This window comes from Hibiscus syriacus, unplaced genomic scaffold (assembly GCF_006381635.1).
Source record: "Hibiscus syriacus cultivar Baekdansim isolate YM2019G1 unplaced genomic scaffold, ASM638163v2 tig00111848_pilon, whole genome shotgun sequence".
Taxonomy (NCBI): Eukaryota; Viridiplantae; Streptophyta; class Magnoliopsida; order Malvales; family Malvaceae; genus Hibiscus; species Hibiscus syriacus.
This window is the reverse complement of record NW_024063201.1, coordinates 1,511,700-1,528,106: the sequence shown is the minus strand read 5'-3', so window position 1 is coordinate 1,528,106 and position 16,407 is coordinate 1,511,700. Positions and strand designations below refer to the sequence as shown.

At 34.8% G+C, this 16,407-nt stretch overlaps 1 protein-coding gene across 1 annotated transcript; it reads left to right on the top strand.

Annotated features, from left to right (window-relative positions):
• Positions 1–13,007: 13,007 nt before the first annotated feature.
• LOC120172352 (ethylene-responsive transcription factor 1A-like) lies at positions 13,008–13,913 on the top strand. Its single transcript, XM_039179828.1, has one exon. It carries the CDS (start codon positions 13,109–13,111, stop codon positions 13,799–13,801), a length of 693 nt encoding a protein of 230 aa, XP_039035759.1. The 5' UTR covers positions 13,008–13,108; the 3' UTR covers positions 13,802–13,913.
• Positions 13,914–16,407: the final 2,494 nt, after the last annotated feature.

Here is a 16,407-nt window from a genome sequence, read left to right as displayed (position 1 = left end):
GGGCTGGTATCGGGTCATCTTGAGTGCTAGGTTATCTGAGTAGGCCTGCTTGTAATTGGGTCCACTTAGTAATATGGCATGAATAATATGTAATGTAAATTGTAAATAAATAAATTATTAATAATAAAATAATAATAATAATAATTTAAATATAAATACTATATAACAAATAAAAGACACGGACAAAAATGGGTGTCTACAGCTGCCTCTCTTTGCACATTCTTGTGTTAACAAGAATATGGAAAAGACGACAAGACAACACGTTTTTGTCTAGTTCTCTTTCTTTTGCTTAAAAATTAGATATGTGTGTTGGTGGGGACGACACTGCTCATACGTGATGAAGAGGTCTGGTCGTCTAAGGGTGACATAGCTCCTACGTGATGAGGAGATCTAGTCGGGGGATGACACTGCCCATACATGATGAAGAGTTCTAGCCATCTTTAGGAAGGGTGATAACTCGGTTCTTACGCGATGAGAATGGATGGTTATCTAGGGGTGACACGACTCCTACGTGATGAGGAGGTCTGGTCGGGAGATGACATTTTCCTACGTGATGAGGATGACAAGCCATCTTTAGGGATGATAACACGGTTCCTACGTTATGAGGACGACTGGTTATCTAAGGGTGACACGACTCCTACAAGATGAGGAGGTCTGGTCGGGGGATGACACGGTTCCTACGTGATGAGGATGATAGACCATATTTAGGGATAATGGTTTCAAGGGAAATTGACTCAAAGATAGGTGTTGTTTCAACAGACTCAAAAATTTTGTGTTTCTAAAGAAATTGCCTCAAGGGAGACAAAATTTGTTTTAGTGAAAACAATCTCAAAGATGATGGTGTTTCAAAAGAAAAGACTCAATTTTTTTTTCAAAAGAAAAGACTCAGATTTTTCACAAAAAAACTATCTCAAGAGAGACAAAACTTTGTTTCAAAAGAAACATACTCAAAGATTTTTTTTGTTTCAAAAGAAACGACTCAAAGATTTTTCTTCAAAAGAAACTGTCTCAATAGAGACAAAATTTGTTTTAAGAGAAAAAGATTGTTAATTTTGTTTCTAGGGAAACAATCTCAAATATGTTTGTTTTGTTTCAAAAGAAACAATTTCAGGATTTATGTTTAAAGGGGAAATTGTCTCACGCGAGATGAATCGATTTTGAAAATCTCAATTGACATTAATTTTGTTTCAAGTACAACAAATTTAAATTTGTATCTCAGAGAAAAAAAAGTCTCAAGCGAGACGAAATTTACTTTGAGAGAAATTGTCTCAAGCGAGACGAAATTTGTTTTTTAGAAAACAATATCAAGTGAGATCAACTTTGTTTAATGTGAAACAAATTCTAAATTTGTATCTCAAAGGGAAAATGTCTCAAGCGAGACAAAATTTATTTTTGAAGGAAAATGTCTCAAATGAGAAAAAATTTTGTTTCAAAGGAAACAAACTCAAAGATTTTTACTAAAGAAATTGTCTCAAGAGATACAAAAAATTGTTTCCAGAAATATAACTCAAAGGATACTGATAATCTGCTTGTTCCTTCTGGTAAAGGAAATGCCTTCAGAAGATCTGATCGTTCGTTTCAGGATGTTGACTCCCCAAATATGTTCCAATATTCGATGTTGAATCTCCAAAGATGCCCCAATATTCGATGTTTCTTGCTTCAGCACTGATTCTAAGCATGAGCTTTGTGTTTGAGAGCCACATGTCAACTACCAAGATCCGCTCCAAAGAGACTATCTTGTTTGCAAACGTTTTTCTTCTTCTTGTATTTTCCAAAGTTTGAAAATATCAATTAAAAGAATGTTGAAAAATGTTTAATAAAAAATTTGAAAATATTACCCCTTTCGAGGTTTCACAATTGACAAACTATAAAACAAGAGTTCATTAGATATCAAAGAATTAATTACACTGTTAATCCTTCAATAAATTATAGCTATTTGAAAAGTGTAAAGATCAATGCTATCTTTGAGAAATGGTTAAGTAAAGAAAGGATAAAAAAAGTCTCAAGTTATTATTGTTGGTCAAAGGTATGATATTCTCATTTGATGTTCACTGATCTGAAGGAGTAGCTTCTGTACTCATTTATTGGAAGTGTTTTCTGACTTCCAACTGAAATGGTCACACTCGGGTTGTACGATCGCCTCCTATGCAATAGCTATATAGTCTTCATATTCGAGCTGCCTTTTCAGGTTTTCAACTCGAATCCTCCTTTGGTTTCAAGACGTTATTCAAAATTTACAACTTGAACCCCCTTTGTTATTTTTCTCCATCATGCATTAAAGATTTTTAGAAAACCTTTTTTTTGTCAATAAAAGATTAATCCTGATGGTTGGAATGAAATCTAAAGACAATCTCTTCTGTTTAGAAATCCATGTATGATTAGAAGAGACTTTTTAGGCACATAATGTAGGTCACGGTTCACAGTTATGAAATAAATGGATAAATAGGCCCAAACAAGTGTTTAAGGGTAATTGAACAAAGGATCAGTTAACTCTGATGCCTTCAATCATGTCTTGCTTAACTTGAACCTACTTGTATTTGTCTTTCTCTTGATGTTCTATGATCTTCGAGTGAAGTGATTATAGAATTATTGTGCTTGATCAATCTCATAGTTTGCAGCTTGATGCATCATTTGACTTGAGGGAGTCTTTGTGTGTGCTTTTTATCTTCTTTCTTTTCGTTTTTTCTTTGTTTATTTCATGCTTTGCTTTTTTCTCTTTGTTTCTTTTCTCATTGGTTTTTTGCTTTGTTTCTTTTCTCTTTGTTTTTTTCTTTTTCTCTTTGTTGTGATTTGACCTTTGCACTCTGCACTTGGTTCAACTTTCAGTATATCATCTGAATCGATGTCTTCACTCATGCAAGCAAACTTTCTCCACATTGCCCCCTAGTGTGGAGGGTGATCCTTGGTTAGGGTTGAATAGAAGAAAACATAATTCAGGCTCAAATGGGGACACAAAGGATATATATTTTCTTCCCTTGTGAAGGGATAAAGAAAGAATGTCGTTAATCATTTCATACACGGAAGTCTTTGCAGAAAAGATATCCCCAGGGAGATAGATTTTCAAGATAAATTTTTATTCACATGAAAATAATGTAATTAATGCATGATAGAATTATTTCAAATTAATTCTATTTCCTTGCTTCTTGATCCTAGCATGTCTCAATTATTCAGGCTTATCTTCAAGAAGTTAAGTCGAGATGCCCCACATTGTGTCTTCTTACGGGAAGGTTCATGTTCAAGTGAACATCTTGCACTCAATGCTTGTAGGTTTTATTGGTAGAAAAAATGTTGGTTTTGTGTTTAAGAAGATGATGGTGTGACTTTATTGGCTCAAAGAAAGGTATGTGTATGGGTTTTTGTGTCTCAAAAAAGATAAATGCAATGTTTCATGGTTGAAAAGAATGTTTCAAGGTCTCAAAGAGAGGGAATGTCAAAATTTGGTTCTTTGGTAGTAACCATAAATTATTTCAGGTAAAGAATTGAGAGGTTTTATTTTGGGGTTTAGACATGATAAGAAAGGTCTAATCTTGTCATATGTCAAAAATCCATAATTCTTGAATAATTAAAAGAATCTGTAATTCATTTGATATTCGAAGAGCTCAAGATTAAAATTTATTCATTTATTCAACCTTAGAAGGTAGCATAAATTCAGTCATCAAAAGATTAAACATATTTAAGACAAAACAAAAACGAGTTCAAACAAAACAATGCTCTCAGTGCAAATGGTAGATGCAATGCCCCATCTCTTCAATTATCCATGCCTCTGAATCCATCAGGTTTGGATTTTGCACTTCAATGCCTTACAGTTTTCAACGAAATATCTGGAGCTTCCTATGTAATATCAACATCATTGACCTCAGGGAACGAGGACTCTTTTCTCGGATCATACTGGAAGGCTCAATCCTACAACCAGCTGAACAAGCTTCCACTGTACTGATTGCAACTTGAATCTTGCTTCTATTCTCAATATGATGTCTCGTGGTTAGGACCACTTCATCTAATTCCTCCACTGATTAATTCCATGTTTTTATGAATGATGAAATGCAAGTGCAAAATGCAAAGATGCAAATACAAATGTAGATGCAAAAATGTTGATCCTAATGACGAATATCTTAGAATAATTTTCACCAGAAATAAAAGCTTTCACATTACAAGACAATCCACTTTACAGACATGCCTTTGCTTAGATATTGAGTCTGAAGCGGATCACTGCTTCGTCTCGAATCTTCATCCTCAAAAATGATGTCCCTCAATGCTCTATAACCTAACTCGATTAATGCCCCAGCGGTGGTAAAGTTGGTGCGTCGCTCATTGATAAATAATGATGAAATTATTTTAGATGAGAATCTACTGCTGGATTACTCTTTGACTCAATGGATCATCATTTCAATCTCAATTGTTGAACGATATTTGAGCTCACTACTTCGTCTCGTATTTTCATATTTGGAACTGATGCCCCTCAATGCTCTGTAAACTAACTCGATTAATGCCTTGGCGGTGGTGAAGTCAGTGTGTCACTCCTTGATGACTGGCAATGACATAATCGTAGATGAGAATCTACTACTGGATTACTCCTCGAATCATTGAATCATCATATTAGTCTCGAATGTTGCATGTTCTTCTAGCAAGTATCTTTCGTGTACCCTGAACTTCTTTCAACCCTCGATGTATGTCTGTGTATGCGACTGCTTGATTGAAAATTTTTATCTCTTCTTATAAAAATTTTCTCTCGAATATCCCCTTGCAAATGAACACTTTCGCATTATGTTTTGCTGATGAGATGCAATGCAAAGAAGGTTAAAAATGACACAACAAAAGAGATGAAATAAACGAGTTAGTAACACAAACAAAAGAGAAAAACGAGTTAGTACAAGTAAAATAAGGACAAAAATGTTATTCAGAGATGAATATAACACCTACTCCATCATGATATCTACCTGAACATGCTTTAATTAAATAACATTCCTACCCGGGCATGTTATCTACCCAAAATGATTTTTCAAGATATTAATCTTAACCACATGGTATCTACTTCGCATGTTATTCAACAAAATTTAAAGTAAAAGGTAAAGGTTTAGAAACACTTTTCCTTTGTGTAAACCTATTTTGGGTACCTATTGACGGACAAAGGTTCGGCAAGACTATACCTAGGGGACCGTTCTACGGTTCACTACATGCATGGTTTTGGTTCTAACAGGAGAAGGGTACTTGAATTGTCCTTGATGTCGGTGCCCCTTGGGCTACCGAACCCTTGATCCTCACCCATTACAGGTTTCGAACGGAACGAGTTTAATTCGAGGGAATTCACTGTCTTATACCCATACGAGGAATAAATCCCTACGAAGGTATAAAGTATGTATCCCACGGGTTATTTGCTAAAACTCATACGAAGAATAAATTATTACGAGAGTAAAGCATTCACCCCGACTAATTTGGATCAAAGCTCGTGTCTAGAGCTTATGTCATGCAAATGCACGTGAAGTGTATGAGGAGGACATACCTACCTTTGACTCAAAAGGAAAACGAAACAAGAAAAAACTTGATAAAACCTTGACAAAGCTGAAAACAAAGATTAAATTGTTAGTATCACAATTAACAATGAAGCAATTAAAAAACTTCAATAAATGAATCATAAGTTAACTAAAGACTCGAACTCATAATTTCCACCACAACGACAATGTGTAAGCGACTTACAGCTTGACACTCTAAAAAAAGTCCCCAGCAGAGTCGCCAAGCTGTCATAACCATTTTTTTGATAAAACAATTAAATATTATTTTAAAAATGATTATGACTTTTATTTTGAAAATCGACGGTTTTGCATTGATTTGAAATAAAATTGAAAGGGAGTCGTCATCGACCTTTGGATTAGGTAGGTCAAATACATAAAAATGTCTTTTAAAAACAATTTTAAGAAAAATAGTTTTTAAGAAAAAAAAACTGGTCTGTGTTTACAAAGATTTGATTAAAACGGGTTTGAGAGTCGGTTATGTGTGGGGAAGGATTAGCACCCCCACAATGCCCAAAATTAGTACTATGTCGCTTACACGTTCTCGTAATTGGTGGAAATCATGAATCGAATATAAAATTAAATTATGATCCATTTATCGACCATTGATTAATTTGCTTTGGATTAATTAATTAGAGAAAATTCTTTGACTCGAAAAAGAATCTCGAAATTAGCAGTCCTCCATCGGGAAAGTTAACTCGACTATTACTTGTCAGTAAAAGAATATTCCCTCGTAATTGATTGTAAAAAATGTGAATCGAATATAAATTGACAATAAACATTTGCGTGAAATAAAATAACTTGTTATCTAGAGAAACATGCATTGCATTTTTCGATTTCAAATACGAGATGAATTAATTAACAAAATAAATTTGATTTATTTCAAGTTCATATTTTGTTAAAATACCGTATCAGATCACACCACTTCGACCAAGTGGTACTTTCTACACTTATTTTATAAATACGTTCTTGAAATATTTGAATAACATTAATGTTTAAGGAAATATAATAGAAACACATATGATGTAAAATAAAATATTTACAATATAAAATAACAACATTTACAACATGTACATACATGAAGGATTGAAATAGAAACAAATAAATATTACAAACCGAAATACAAATAAGCAAAAAGTAAGTATTTGAAATTATAAGGGACCAAAATAGCAAAAACATAAACTCAAAGGACCAAAATAGTATAAATAGTAATTTAAAGGACTAAAATGGCAAAAACATAAACTTAAATAGCTAAAGCACCAAAACAGAAACTTAAAGGGTATAAATAGAAAAACAGAAAAATAAGGACTAAAACTGTAACATCCTCAATACCGGGATCAAATTGAAAAGAATGAGGAATAGAAGAATAAAATGGTCATTTGCAAGGAAAATAATTAAGATTGGTTATATATATTAGCTACACGTGGAAGAAAAGGAAGAAAAACACAAGGTTTCCAGACTTCTCTTCTCCTCCTTTCTTCTTCATGCGTGTGAGCCAAGGTAAAGGTAAGAATTCTTATTAATTGTTTATTAGCTGAAATTTAAGTTTGGTTTTGATCATTAGATGCTAATTAAGCTTAGGAAAGCTTAATTTGTTTTAAAACTACAAGATGAAGGGTGTAGGTGGAATTAAAGATTAAGAGTTCTTGAATGGAATTTTGAAATAGAGTTTGTAATTAGAATTGGAAGTTGAATTTGACTTGTCTTCGACTTAATTAAGACATACGAAGTGTTAGAATTAGATTTAGAACATGTTGGAATTTGAGTGAGATTATTGAATTCTATGTGGAGGATTGGATTTTGAAGTTTAAGAGGTATTGAATGGGTATTAATTAGTTTAAGTAGGTGTATAAAAGTTAAGAATATAAAAGGAGGTGAAATATGAAGTGTTGAGCTGAAAATGAAGTGATTTTCATGCTCAAAGTGAAAATTTTGGGTTGTGTGCGTTAGTACATCTTCAATGTACACCGATGCAATCTCAAATAAATAAACATCAAATGCAATGAGTGCATCGATGCACAGGTAATGCATCGATACACCCCCTTAAGATGAAAACATTGAATGTGATTTGTGTACCGATGCATAGATAGTGCATCGATGCACACGTTAAGGGATGCATCGATACAATATAGAGTGCATCGATACATACCTTCATTAAGAGATGAAAATAGCTTTTCTTTTAGCCTAAGAAGTGATAGTTTAGAATATATCAATTAGTATACTGATATGTATCAATGTATTACTATGTATATTTAGAGTGTAATTCTATTCCGGAACAATCGAAGGATTAGGATCGAGTTAAAGCAAGCAAGGCTAAGGTGAGTGCATAATATAGGTACAATTTAATGGAAATAAGACTTGTGATAAGTCTATTTCCTAGATTAATTTCATAGTCTGATAGTTATGAACATGCATATATTATAGTCTTTATCAAACATGCCTAAGTCATATATGTTGATATATGATTCGATACATGTTATATGATTCATGTGAATGTACTCAAATACTTATGTTACATGATATGAGATTAATGGTTACATGCACATGGGAAATGTGATGGAAGAAAAGATATATGTGATTACAAGGGAAATGATACAAGTACATGGTTATATGGAATATAATATTAATGCCCATGTTATATAATGTGAGAGCAATAAGTATAGTTGGCATGCCAAGAGTCGAGGGTTTCATAGGTCCTTCGGGACAAATCTCATATGCCACTCAGTGAAAATTATACGAGCTGTGGTGACAGCAAATGTGCACAACCTCTATCTACTCAAATATCTTAAGTTCTCAGTGTATACATGAGCCTATAAATAATGTGAAAAGTGTGTATTTCATTACATGTTATAGTATCAATATTGTTTATAGTGAATTGTATGAATTGATATAGAAATTCTAAATGTTATGTTGCATGTTCAGCTTCATAAGAAATGCATTATTATTATAGGTTATGCCTCACTAAGTCTATGACTTAGCGTGTAAGTGATTTACACATAGGTACAGGAAAGCAAGAAGACCGGTCTTAGGAGCAGCAAAGCAGCATATCATCATTTAAAGATCATATCAGAAGTATCTCATACAGTATGTCCACGTATGTAATGTATGTGTTGGCCTCTAAATAGAGTCATATAGTGTGTGCTCTCTGATCGAGGTATAATGTTTTGAACATAGTAATGTAAATATAGTTTTGTGTTAATGAAAGTTTTAAATTTACTATGGTTTTACAAATTTGTGTACTTTGAAAAGTCAATATGACACCTCGGATTCGTATTCAGGTCGGATACGGGTTGGGGATGTTACAAAAATAGTAAAAACAGAAGCCTAGAGGGCTAAAATAGAAAAAAATAGAACTTTAAGGACCAAAATACAAATACAAAAAATTAAAGGGCTAAAATAGAAGTTACAAATAAACTAGAGTCTAAATATTAAATATTACAAGTACTAAAAATGAGAATAGCCCAAAAATAACAATAAGGACTAAAATGAAATAAATAAAAACATAAAGGGGCCCAACAGTAATTAAACCAAATGCAAACTAGTACTAAAATGTAACATTTACAAATTTTAGGGTCAAATTCGAATAAAATCAAAAATATATACATATACGTGTTTAAAGGCCAATGAGGACTAAATTACAACATTCATAAAATAAGTGCCTGAAATAAAACGAAATAAAATGTTCATTAAATGAATAAAAGGTGAAATTACAAAGACGTAAGGACCTGAAAAATTCTATTTGCCCCTCACCAGAAAACACGGAGAACCCCCCATTGAAACGACGTCGTTTCGGTCGGTGTATTTTAGCCCAAACAACGGGCTCAATTCCCATTTTCCCTATTTCCCCCTTTGTTTTAGAAACAAAGAAGGAGAGAGAGATTCATAAATCTCTCAACCTCCCCTCATCGGGGAGAGGGAGCCACTGTGGAGTTTGCGGTGGCATAGATATAGCGTTATACCTTTCGAAAGATCTAGAAAACGATGACCTTTGGGGCTTCCACAACTTCGAATCAAGGTAAAAACACCCTCTCCCTCTCTTTTATTTTCAGCTTCTCTTTGTATTTGGCTCTCTTTGTTTTTCTTTTTCAATTTGGCTAAGATTTTTTTTGTTTTTCTTTTTTTCACTGTTTTGAAGACTCTCCCCTTTTCTTCTGTTTTTTTCCTTTGTATTTTTTCTCCACCTGAATCTCAAATCCCTCTCTCTTCTCTCTCTGTCCCCCTTTTTTTCAAAATCGAATCCCTTCTCTGTCTTCTTATCTTCCTTTTATGCTTCTTCTGTGATTTCTAACTGATGGATGGCTGAGTCCGTATGAAATGATATCCCTATACTCATGTTGATAACTCTTGGATTTGATGAGATTTGTTTTTCATTGTTTAATGGGTTTTTTGATTGATATGGATGATTTGTGGCAGGAAACCGGTCACTGTTCGATGGATGGGTGATTGAAGCAGGTGGATGTGATGGGAGACTCAGTTGTAGCAGTGGAGAATGGCAGTAGACCTCTAGGGTTTCAGAAACCCTAGAGTGTTACACTGGGCTGGGTCAGATCCTGGGATACGGATCTAGGCCCGAATCGGGTCATCTGGGTCTGAACTGGGCGAGTTCCAATTGAGTTGCCGAGTGGGCTTCGGTTGGGCTGGTATCGGGTCGGGATGTGGGTCTTGAGTGCTGGGTTGTCTGAGTAGGCCTGCTTGTAATTGGGTCTACTTGGTAATATGGGCCTGCAAAATATGTAATGTAAATTGTAAATAAATTATTAATAATAAAATAATAATAATAATAATTTAAATATAAATAATATATAAAAAAAATACTCGGACAAAAACGGGTGTCTACACTTAGTAAAGGTGTAGATGTATTATCCATACTCTAGAATATGTTATGTGGAAGTGTTTTCATTATTTTTCTAGGAGATCTTTCATCTTTCATGAAATGTCGTTCGAAGATTTTTTAATGTTAAGTTGGTATTGTAGTGTCTCAATGCTTAATGTGGAGCTATCCTTAATCTTCCGACGAGTGTATAGTGAAATTTTATTTGCTTCATGTTAATTGTAGAAGTTATTCATCTCGAAAAAGTGATTTTACTCCAGAAATTTTAAGGTAAACAGTCTTGACGCTTAAGGTATAAATGTAAACATAGGTGTTTTGATACTTTGGTATTAATATAAGCATAGATCTCTCCACAATGTGTTACTTAGGGAGGATCTCAAGGCTATGACAATTCAGAGGCATCTCCGTCATGTTGTAATGTAGAGGCTTCTTCGTGCAAAGACTCTCGATGCTAGATGCAATTAATCATAAAACGAGATGGGTGGTACAAGGGAAGAAAAAGTCTTTTCTACATCATTTTCTCGATGCTCCATGTAATGTCTCAAGCGAAAGGGGACATCTCAAGCGGAGGATTCGGGAGAATATATTAACATCTCGAAGCTGCAGAGGGGTAACAAAGGCATCTGAACTCTTTGGGCCAATTGACAGTAGAAGTGGCAGAGTTACTATAGCAATAGGTAGTGCGGAAGTTTATCAAAGTCCTAACCAGAGAGGAGACATCTCGTCAACCTTGAAGATATAGTTGTTAGGTGGAAGCATCTTTGCCATGGTGAAAATAAATGTAGGAAAACCAACTCTCTCCTTGACAGGGTAAAGATATCTCGATATCGTAGTAAAGGCATATGGACTTCGTAGTAAAGGCACAAGGTTCTTAATCTTGAGGTCGTGGGATCGAGTCCCACGGAGGATATTTCATAATTCGGAGGTCTCTTACGGAAATTGCTCTCAACCTGGTGTTGGGGCAGTCTACTATCTTACCTCCCCTTACCTCATACATATGGGAAAAAGGGACAACCATTTTATTTCCGAGCTATAATAGTAAGAGTGAGAAGTGTCGCTACATTATCCGGTTTTTCAAAGGCATCTTAACAGTTCTAGGGTGGGAGCATCTCAAACCCGTTAAAGGCTCTCAACTCTTTCAACTGGTTTTAGGATGTAATTATATAGTTTTGGAAGACTGTGAGGCATAAAAATACTTTTCAATCAGATAGAGGATGCTACTTTGTGGTAATACATTGTAGTGGATGTGGAGGCATCTAAACACGTACCAATCACGTTAAATAGAAACAGGGCAAATGTATCTCGACGTTAAAGCGGTGGCATCTCGACTCCTTAGTTACGTAGCTATAAACTGAGATAAAAATAACTCAATACACTTGGAGATAATTCAACCCTAAAACGAGTAGCCATTTAACGAAGTAAGCAAAATAAGTTTGATTCATCATTTAAGGAGTTGGAATGAAATGACGATTACATTGTTAGAGATTTTAGGATAGTTTTTATATAAATTAAGATTATTTCGTAGGAGAAACCATGTGCGTTGTTGATTAGGGATGTTTAAAAATACTTGATTTGGATGATTCGATCTATTAATTTGTCGATCTGATTTAAAATTAGCGTGTATTTATAATGAATATATTTAAATTTTCAGGTCATGTATCCAACTTACGAGCGCTCAAATTTAATAGGTCGAAACACGGACCAATATTTTAGTACTCGAATATCCGGGGTATCCGGTTTTGAACATCTCTATTATTGATCCAACATCTTCCTTTCTTCATAAAAAGCCCAAGTAATTTTGATTTATTATTTGTAATGACGCAAATCTCATGACGTTAGTCTCATTCAGCAGCCAATTTCCAATTTGATACTTTAGTTTAATTGATTGGGAAAAGAGGACTACGAGAGTGTTATAATCAAGTGTACCACTATAAACTCACCTTCCTTGAAGGAACATATTAAAGTAAATAAAAAATTACAATTTGAGGAATAGTGGGTCCATCCCCATATTTATCCAAACATTATTATTGTTGTTGTCTAAGACCAATGTATCCGTTTTGGACAAGCAAGGTCTCTGTCTATTTGACGTAGCATTTGTTCATTACATAATAATAGGTTTGACTTTTTAAATACTTGATATTTGGTTTACTAATCTATTTTTTTAATTAGAGTTTACAGAAACACATTAGGAAAATGATCTTTTTAATTAAATTTATTTTATTTACAAACGCCAAAATTTGAATTTATGATATTACTTAAAATATTTAATAATTCTGTAGAATAAAAATGTAACAAATGTTTGAAAATGTTGATTTATTTTGCAAATGGTTGGATTGAAGCTCTTAAAGTCATCCAATCTTCAATTATTTTCTAAAAATAAAAAAATGGATTAAATCTTGTTTAATTAGTATATAATAAAAGATATTTGTACTCGGGGACTAGCAGCCGTGCAAGTGGGCAATAAGGCCTGCAAAATCGACAAACAATAAGAAGTTCAAAAAAATAGCACATGTCTGGAAAAGGAATTTCGAAAAATAAAAACACTTTATTAAACAAATATCCCGCCATTATTATAATACAATAAATGAAGTATAAAAATTCCAAATTCATGTATCTAACTTCCTATATAAACCCCCTTTTCCACTGCTATGCAAAGATTCAGACTCCTAATTTCTCATAATTCATCCCTTTTATTCTCTTATTCATTTTCTTCTTCTTTCAATCAAATCCCAGAAATTATTAAGTTACTTGAGATTTAACAGCATACGATATGGAGATGTATCCGTGCAGCAGCAATGATTCCGATTTAGCCATGTTGGACTCAATTCGGCGTCAGTTACTCGGCGAGTCATCAGACTTCCGACTCAATGCTTCTACGGATTCTCCCCCCACGTTTTGCAGGAGCTCAAGCTTCAGCTGCTTGTACCCTTGTTTGACCGAAACCTGGGGTGACCTCCCTCTCAAAGAAAACGATTCCGAAGACATGCTCGTTTTCGGGATCCTCCGAGATGCTTTGACCGTCGGATGGGCTCCCTCCGATAACACTTCAGTGAATTTCACTCCCACTAAACCGGAGCCCCAAGAGATTTTAGTAGAGACACCGGTGATAAGAGTAGATACGGTGGTTCTGGCCAAAGCGAGGCACTACAGAGGAGTTAGGCAGAGGCCGTGGGGGAAGTTCGCAGCTGAGATAAGGGACCCGTCTAAGAATGGGGCTCGGGTTTGGTTAGGTACATTTGAGAAGGTGGAAGATGCAGCTTTGGCTTATGATAAAGCAGCTTATAGGATGCGTGGGTCGAGGGCTTTGTTGAATTTTCCATTGAGGGTGAACTCCGGGGAGCCTGACCCAGTGAGGGTAACGTCAAAGAGGGCGTCACCTGAGCCGTCATCCTCCGCCTCAGAGAACGTGTCTCCCAAGAGGAGGAGAAAAGTGAATGCGTCGGCTCAAGCCACAGATATATGAAGTTGGTTCATGAACAGAAAATGGTGAGGGCTTGCCAAATTGGTGAGAAATGAGTGTTTGGGTTTGTTATACAAAGGATTTATTCTTAAATGAGAAATTTTATTTTCTTTCATTAAAGTGGTGTGAGGGTTTATTTGAAGATGACAAGTCCATACCAGTTTAGGCAGGCCTGGCCTTACGCCTTAGGCTTATTAAAGGCAGCTGCTTCATCTTACAGTTACATCCTCTTCCTCCTAACCTCAAACATTCTTCTCTTTTCACACTTGCAAAACAAATTTATTTATTACTTTCGTTTCAATGTTACATACTTCCTTCGCGGTACTAAATTTGTAATCCTTTAATCTCATCCTGTTTAAATTCGAAGAATTCAAATGTCACACGAAATTACTAAAGTGATTATTTATATATTTTTTAAAATCATATGTTCAATTTCCATTCGATTGAACTCACATTTGACCTATGGGATCTCTATACATAAATTAATATATTCAATTAAATTCTAGGTCAATGTTCGAACATAGACTCAAATTCTTGTCGTTACAACTCTTCTCACCTAAAATAAAATTTCATCCAAAAAATTTCTTAAATGGAACAATTTCAAACACTAAACTCAAGTAATCTATTTGGATCTCATGATTCCTCGACGACTCTCCTCGATGTGCCCAACTTACTCTTATATCCAAGTGCAACACCTTATCAAAGGTGACAACTTACTAACGATCTTTTCATCAACCACCAACTTTATATCTTTACACAATCTCATTGACTAGTGAATGTTTCCCTTGATATATTTTGAATTAATCAAATCTCTAAACTTCATTTATCTCACACACTTAATGTAGCTCATCTTAAAGCTCAACTAGCAATCCATCGTCCTCTAACTGTAAACGTCTGACTACTATAAATGACCTAAATTTTTAGATTCATAATCGGCGTTAGAGCATTAGTGAACTCGAACATTATCACTGAAAACTTATAATGACCACATCTAGTCAAGAAATCTTTGCGACATATGTATCCTTACTTAAATTAATTTTGCTCATACCATGATGATCGTCTCTGCTATGACAACACAACGGATGATAGTGAAACATACTAAAGGATTGGTTACTCTGAGATAGTAAAATGTATGTATATATTAGTTGTTCGAATATTATATGTTATTTTTAGAGGAGACGCTATACTAAATACCTAAGTTAGGAGTAGTTTGAGAGTATCTTGTCAGGGATGTTCCTACCAAAAATTGAGTTAGTTCATAATTGTTGTTGGTTGTTTGACGATGCCCATGAGGCAATATGGAGGGTAATTGTGAAGGGTCATTGTGGAAGCTTTCTATGCTTTTCCATGTCACCCTTCGATGCAGCATCATTCGAGGTGTGACTCCTTATGGCTCCAAAGATGCTCCCTCGTACACTCTATTAATCCTTTGACATTGCCCTCGCTCAAGGTGTCACTAATGTTAATGATGGAGGTTTTCGTCGCCTCTTGACTGACAAGTTCAGTAAGCTTCAGGATTAGTGGCACCACACCAGCTCCGCAATGCTCATACGAAGAGGAATTTGGCCTAGCAAAGCTCATGTGGTGGTTACTTTCATTTTTGCAAGTAATTTGCTAATGAATTCAAGTTATGAGGGTTGAATTTGTGATTTTCGGTCGCGAATGGCTGACGCTTGAGGAGAAAATTTAGTAGAAGGCTTAAGGGTAAGGGTGGTTGTTTCAATTTTTAGAGGAGATCTCGATTAATTCTCTTTTTCATGAGCGGAGAGCCATGACCGAGGAGGGAACGACTGTTGGTCGATGTTTTTCTATAAAAGAGAGTTTGTCATAAAGAAAAAGATATGGTATCTAGATTGTAGAAGGTTCCAGTCCCTCTTTTAGTTCTTCCAATCTTAGTTCGGGTATTTAGTTCGGGTATTTATAATGATATTTAGTGTGTGTTAGTCGTATGATCATTATGACCATTTTTAGACTAACGAGCAATACAAATCTGGTTGTCAGACCTTGGATTACGTTCTGGTAAATCACGTGAAAATGTCAAAGGTCTTTTCTATGTGATATAAGATATCTAAAGGTTAATGATGCTCTCATCCTTGGAAGTCGTCGTTTAGTAATTCTGGTGGGCAGAGGAGCCTATCTTATACCTTCTCTTGGGAGAGATAGTAGTTTCCAAAGATCATCTTCGGATATATATATTAGAAAATAAAGGATGGATTTACACACAAGGTCAAACTTGTTGGCTTGACTTGTTATTTTTTGATTAAGTAGAGACATGTTTATATTCCTAAAGCAAATGTTAGGATTAAAATCCACACTATGTGGAATAATATGAGCATTCTTGACGACTCAGTTAATGAATCTTGCTTGGCTTATTATTTTAATTACTATAGAGTTCATCCAACATTCACAAATTAAAGAGAAATTATTAAGTGAACCCTTTCCTCCACATCAGTCACGGTTCCTAATTAATAGTATTATGTCAAATAAGCATTAATTTACATGTCATTAAATATTTTGTCAACACGCCATTCTAACTCAGGATTCATCCTCCTTCGTTGTTGTTCTTTCTTGCGTTTTTTTCTTCTTCCATATTCTTTCATATTATAGTT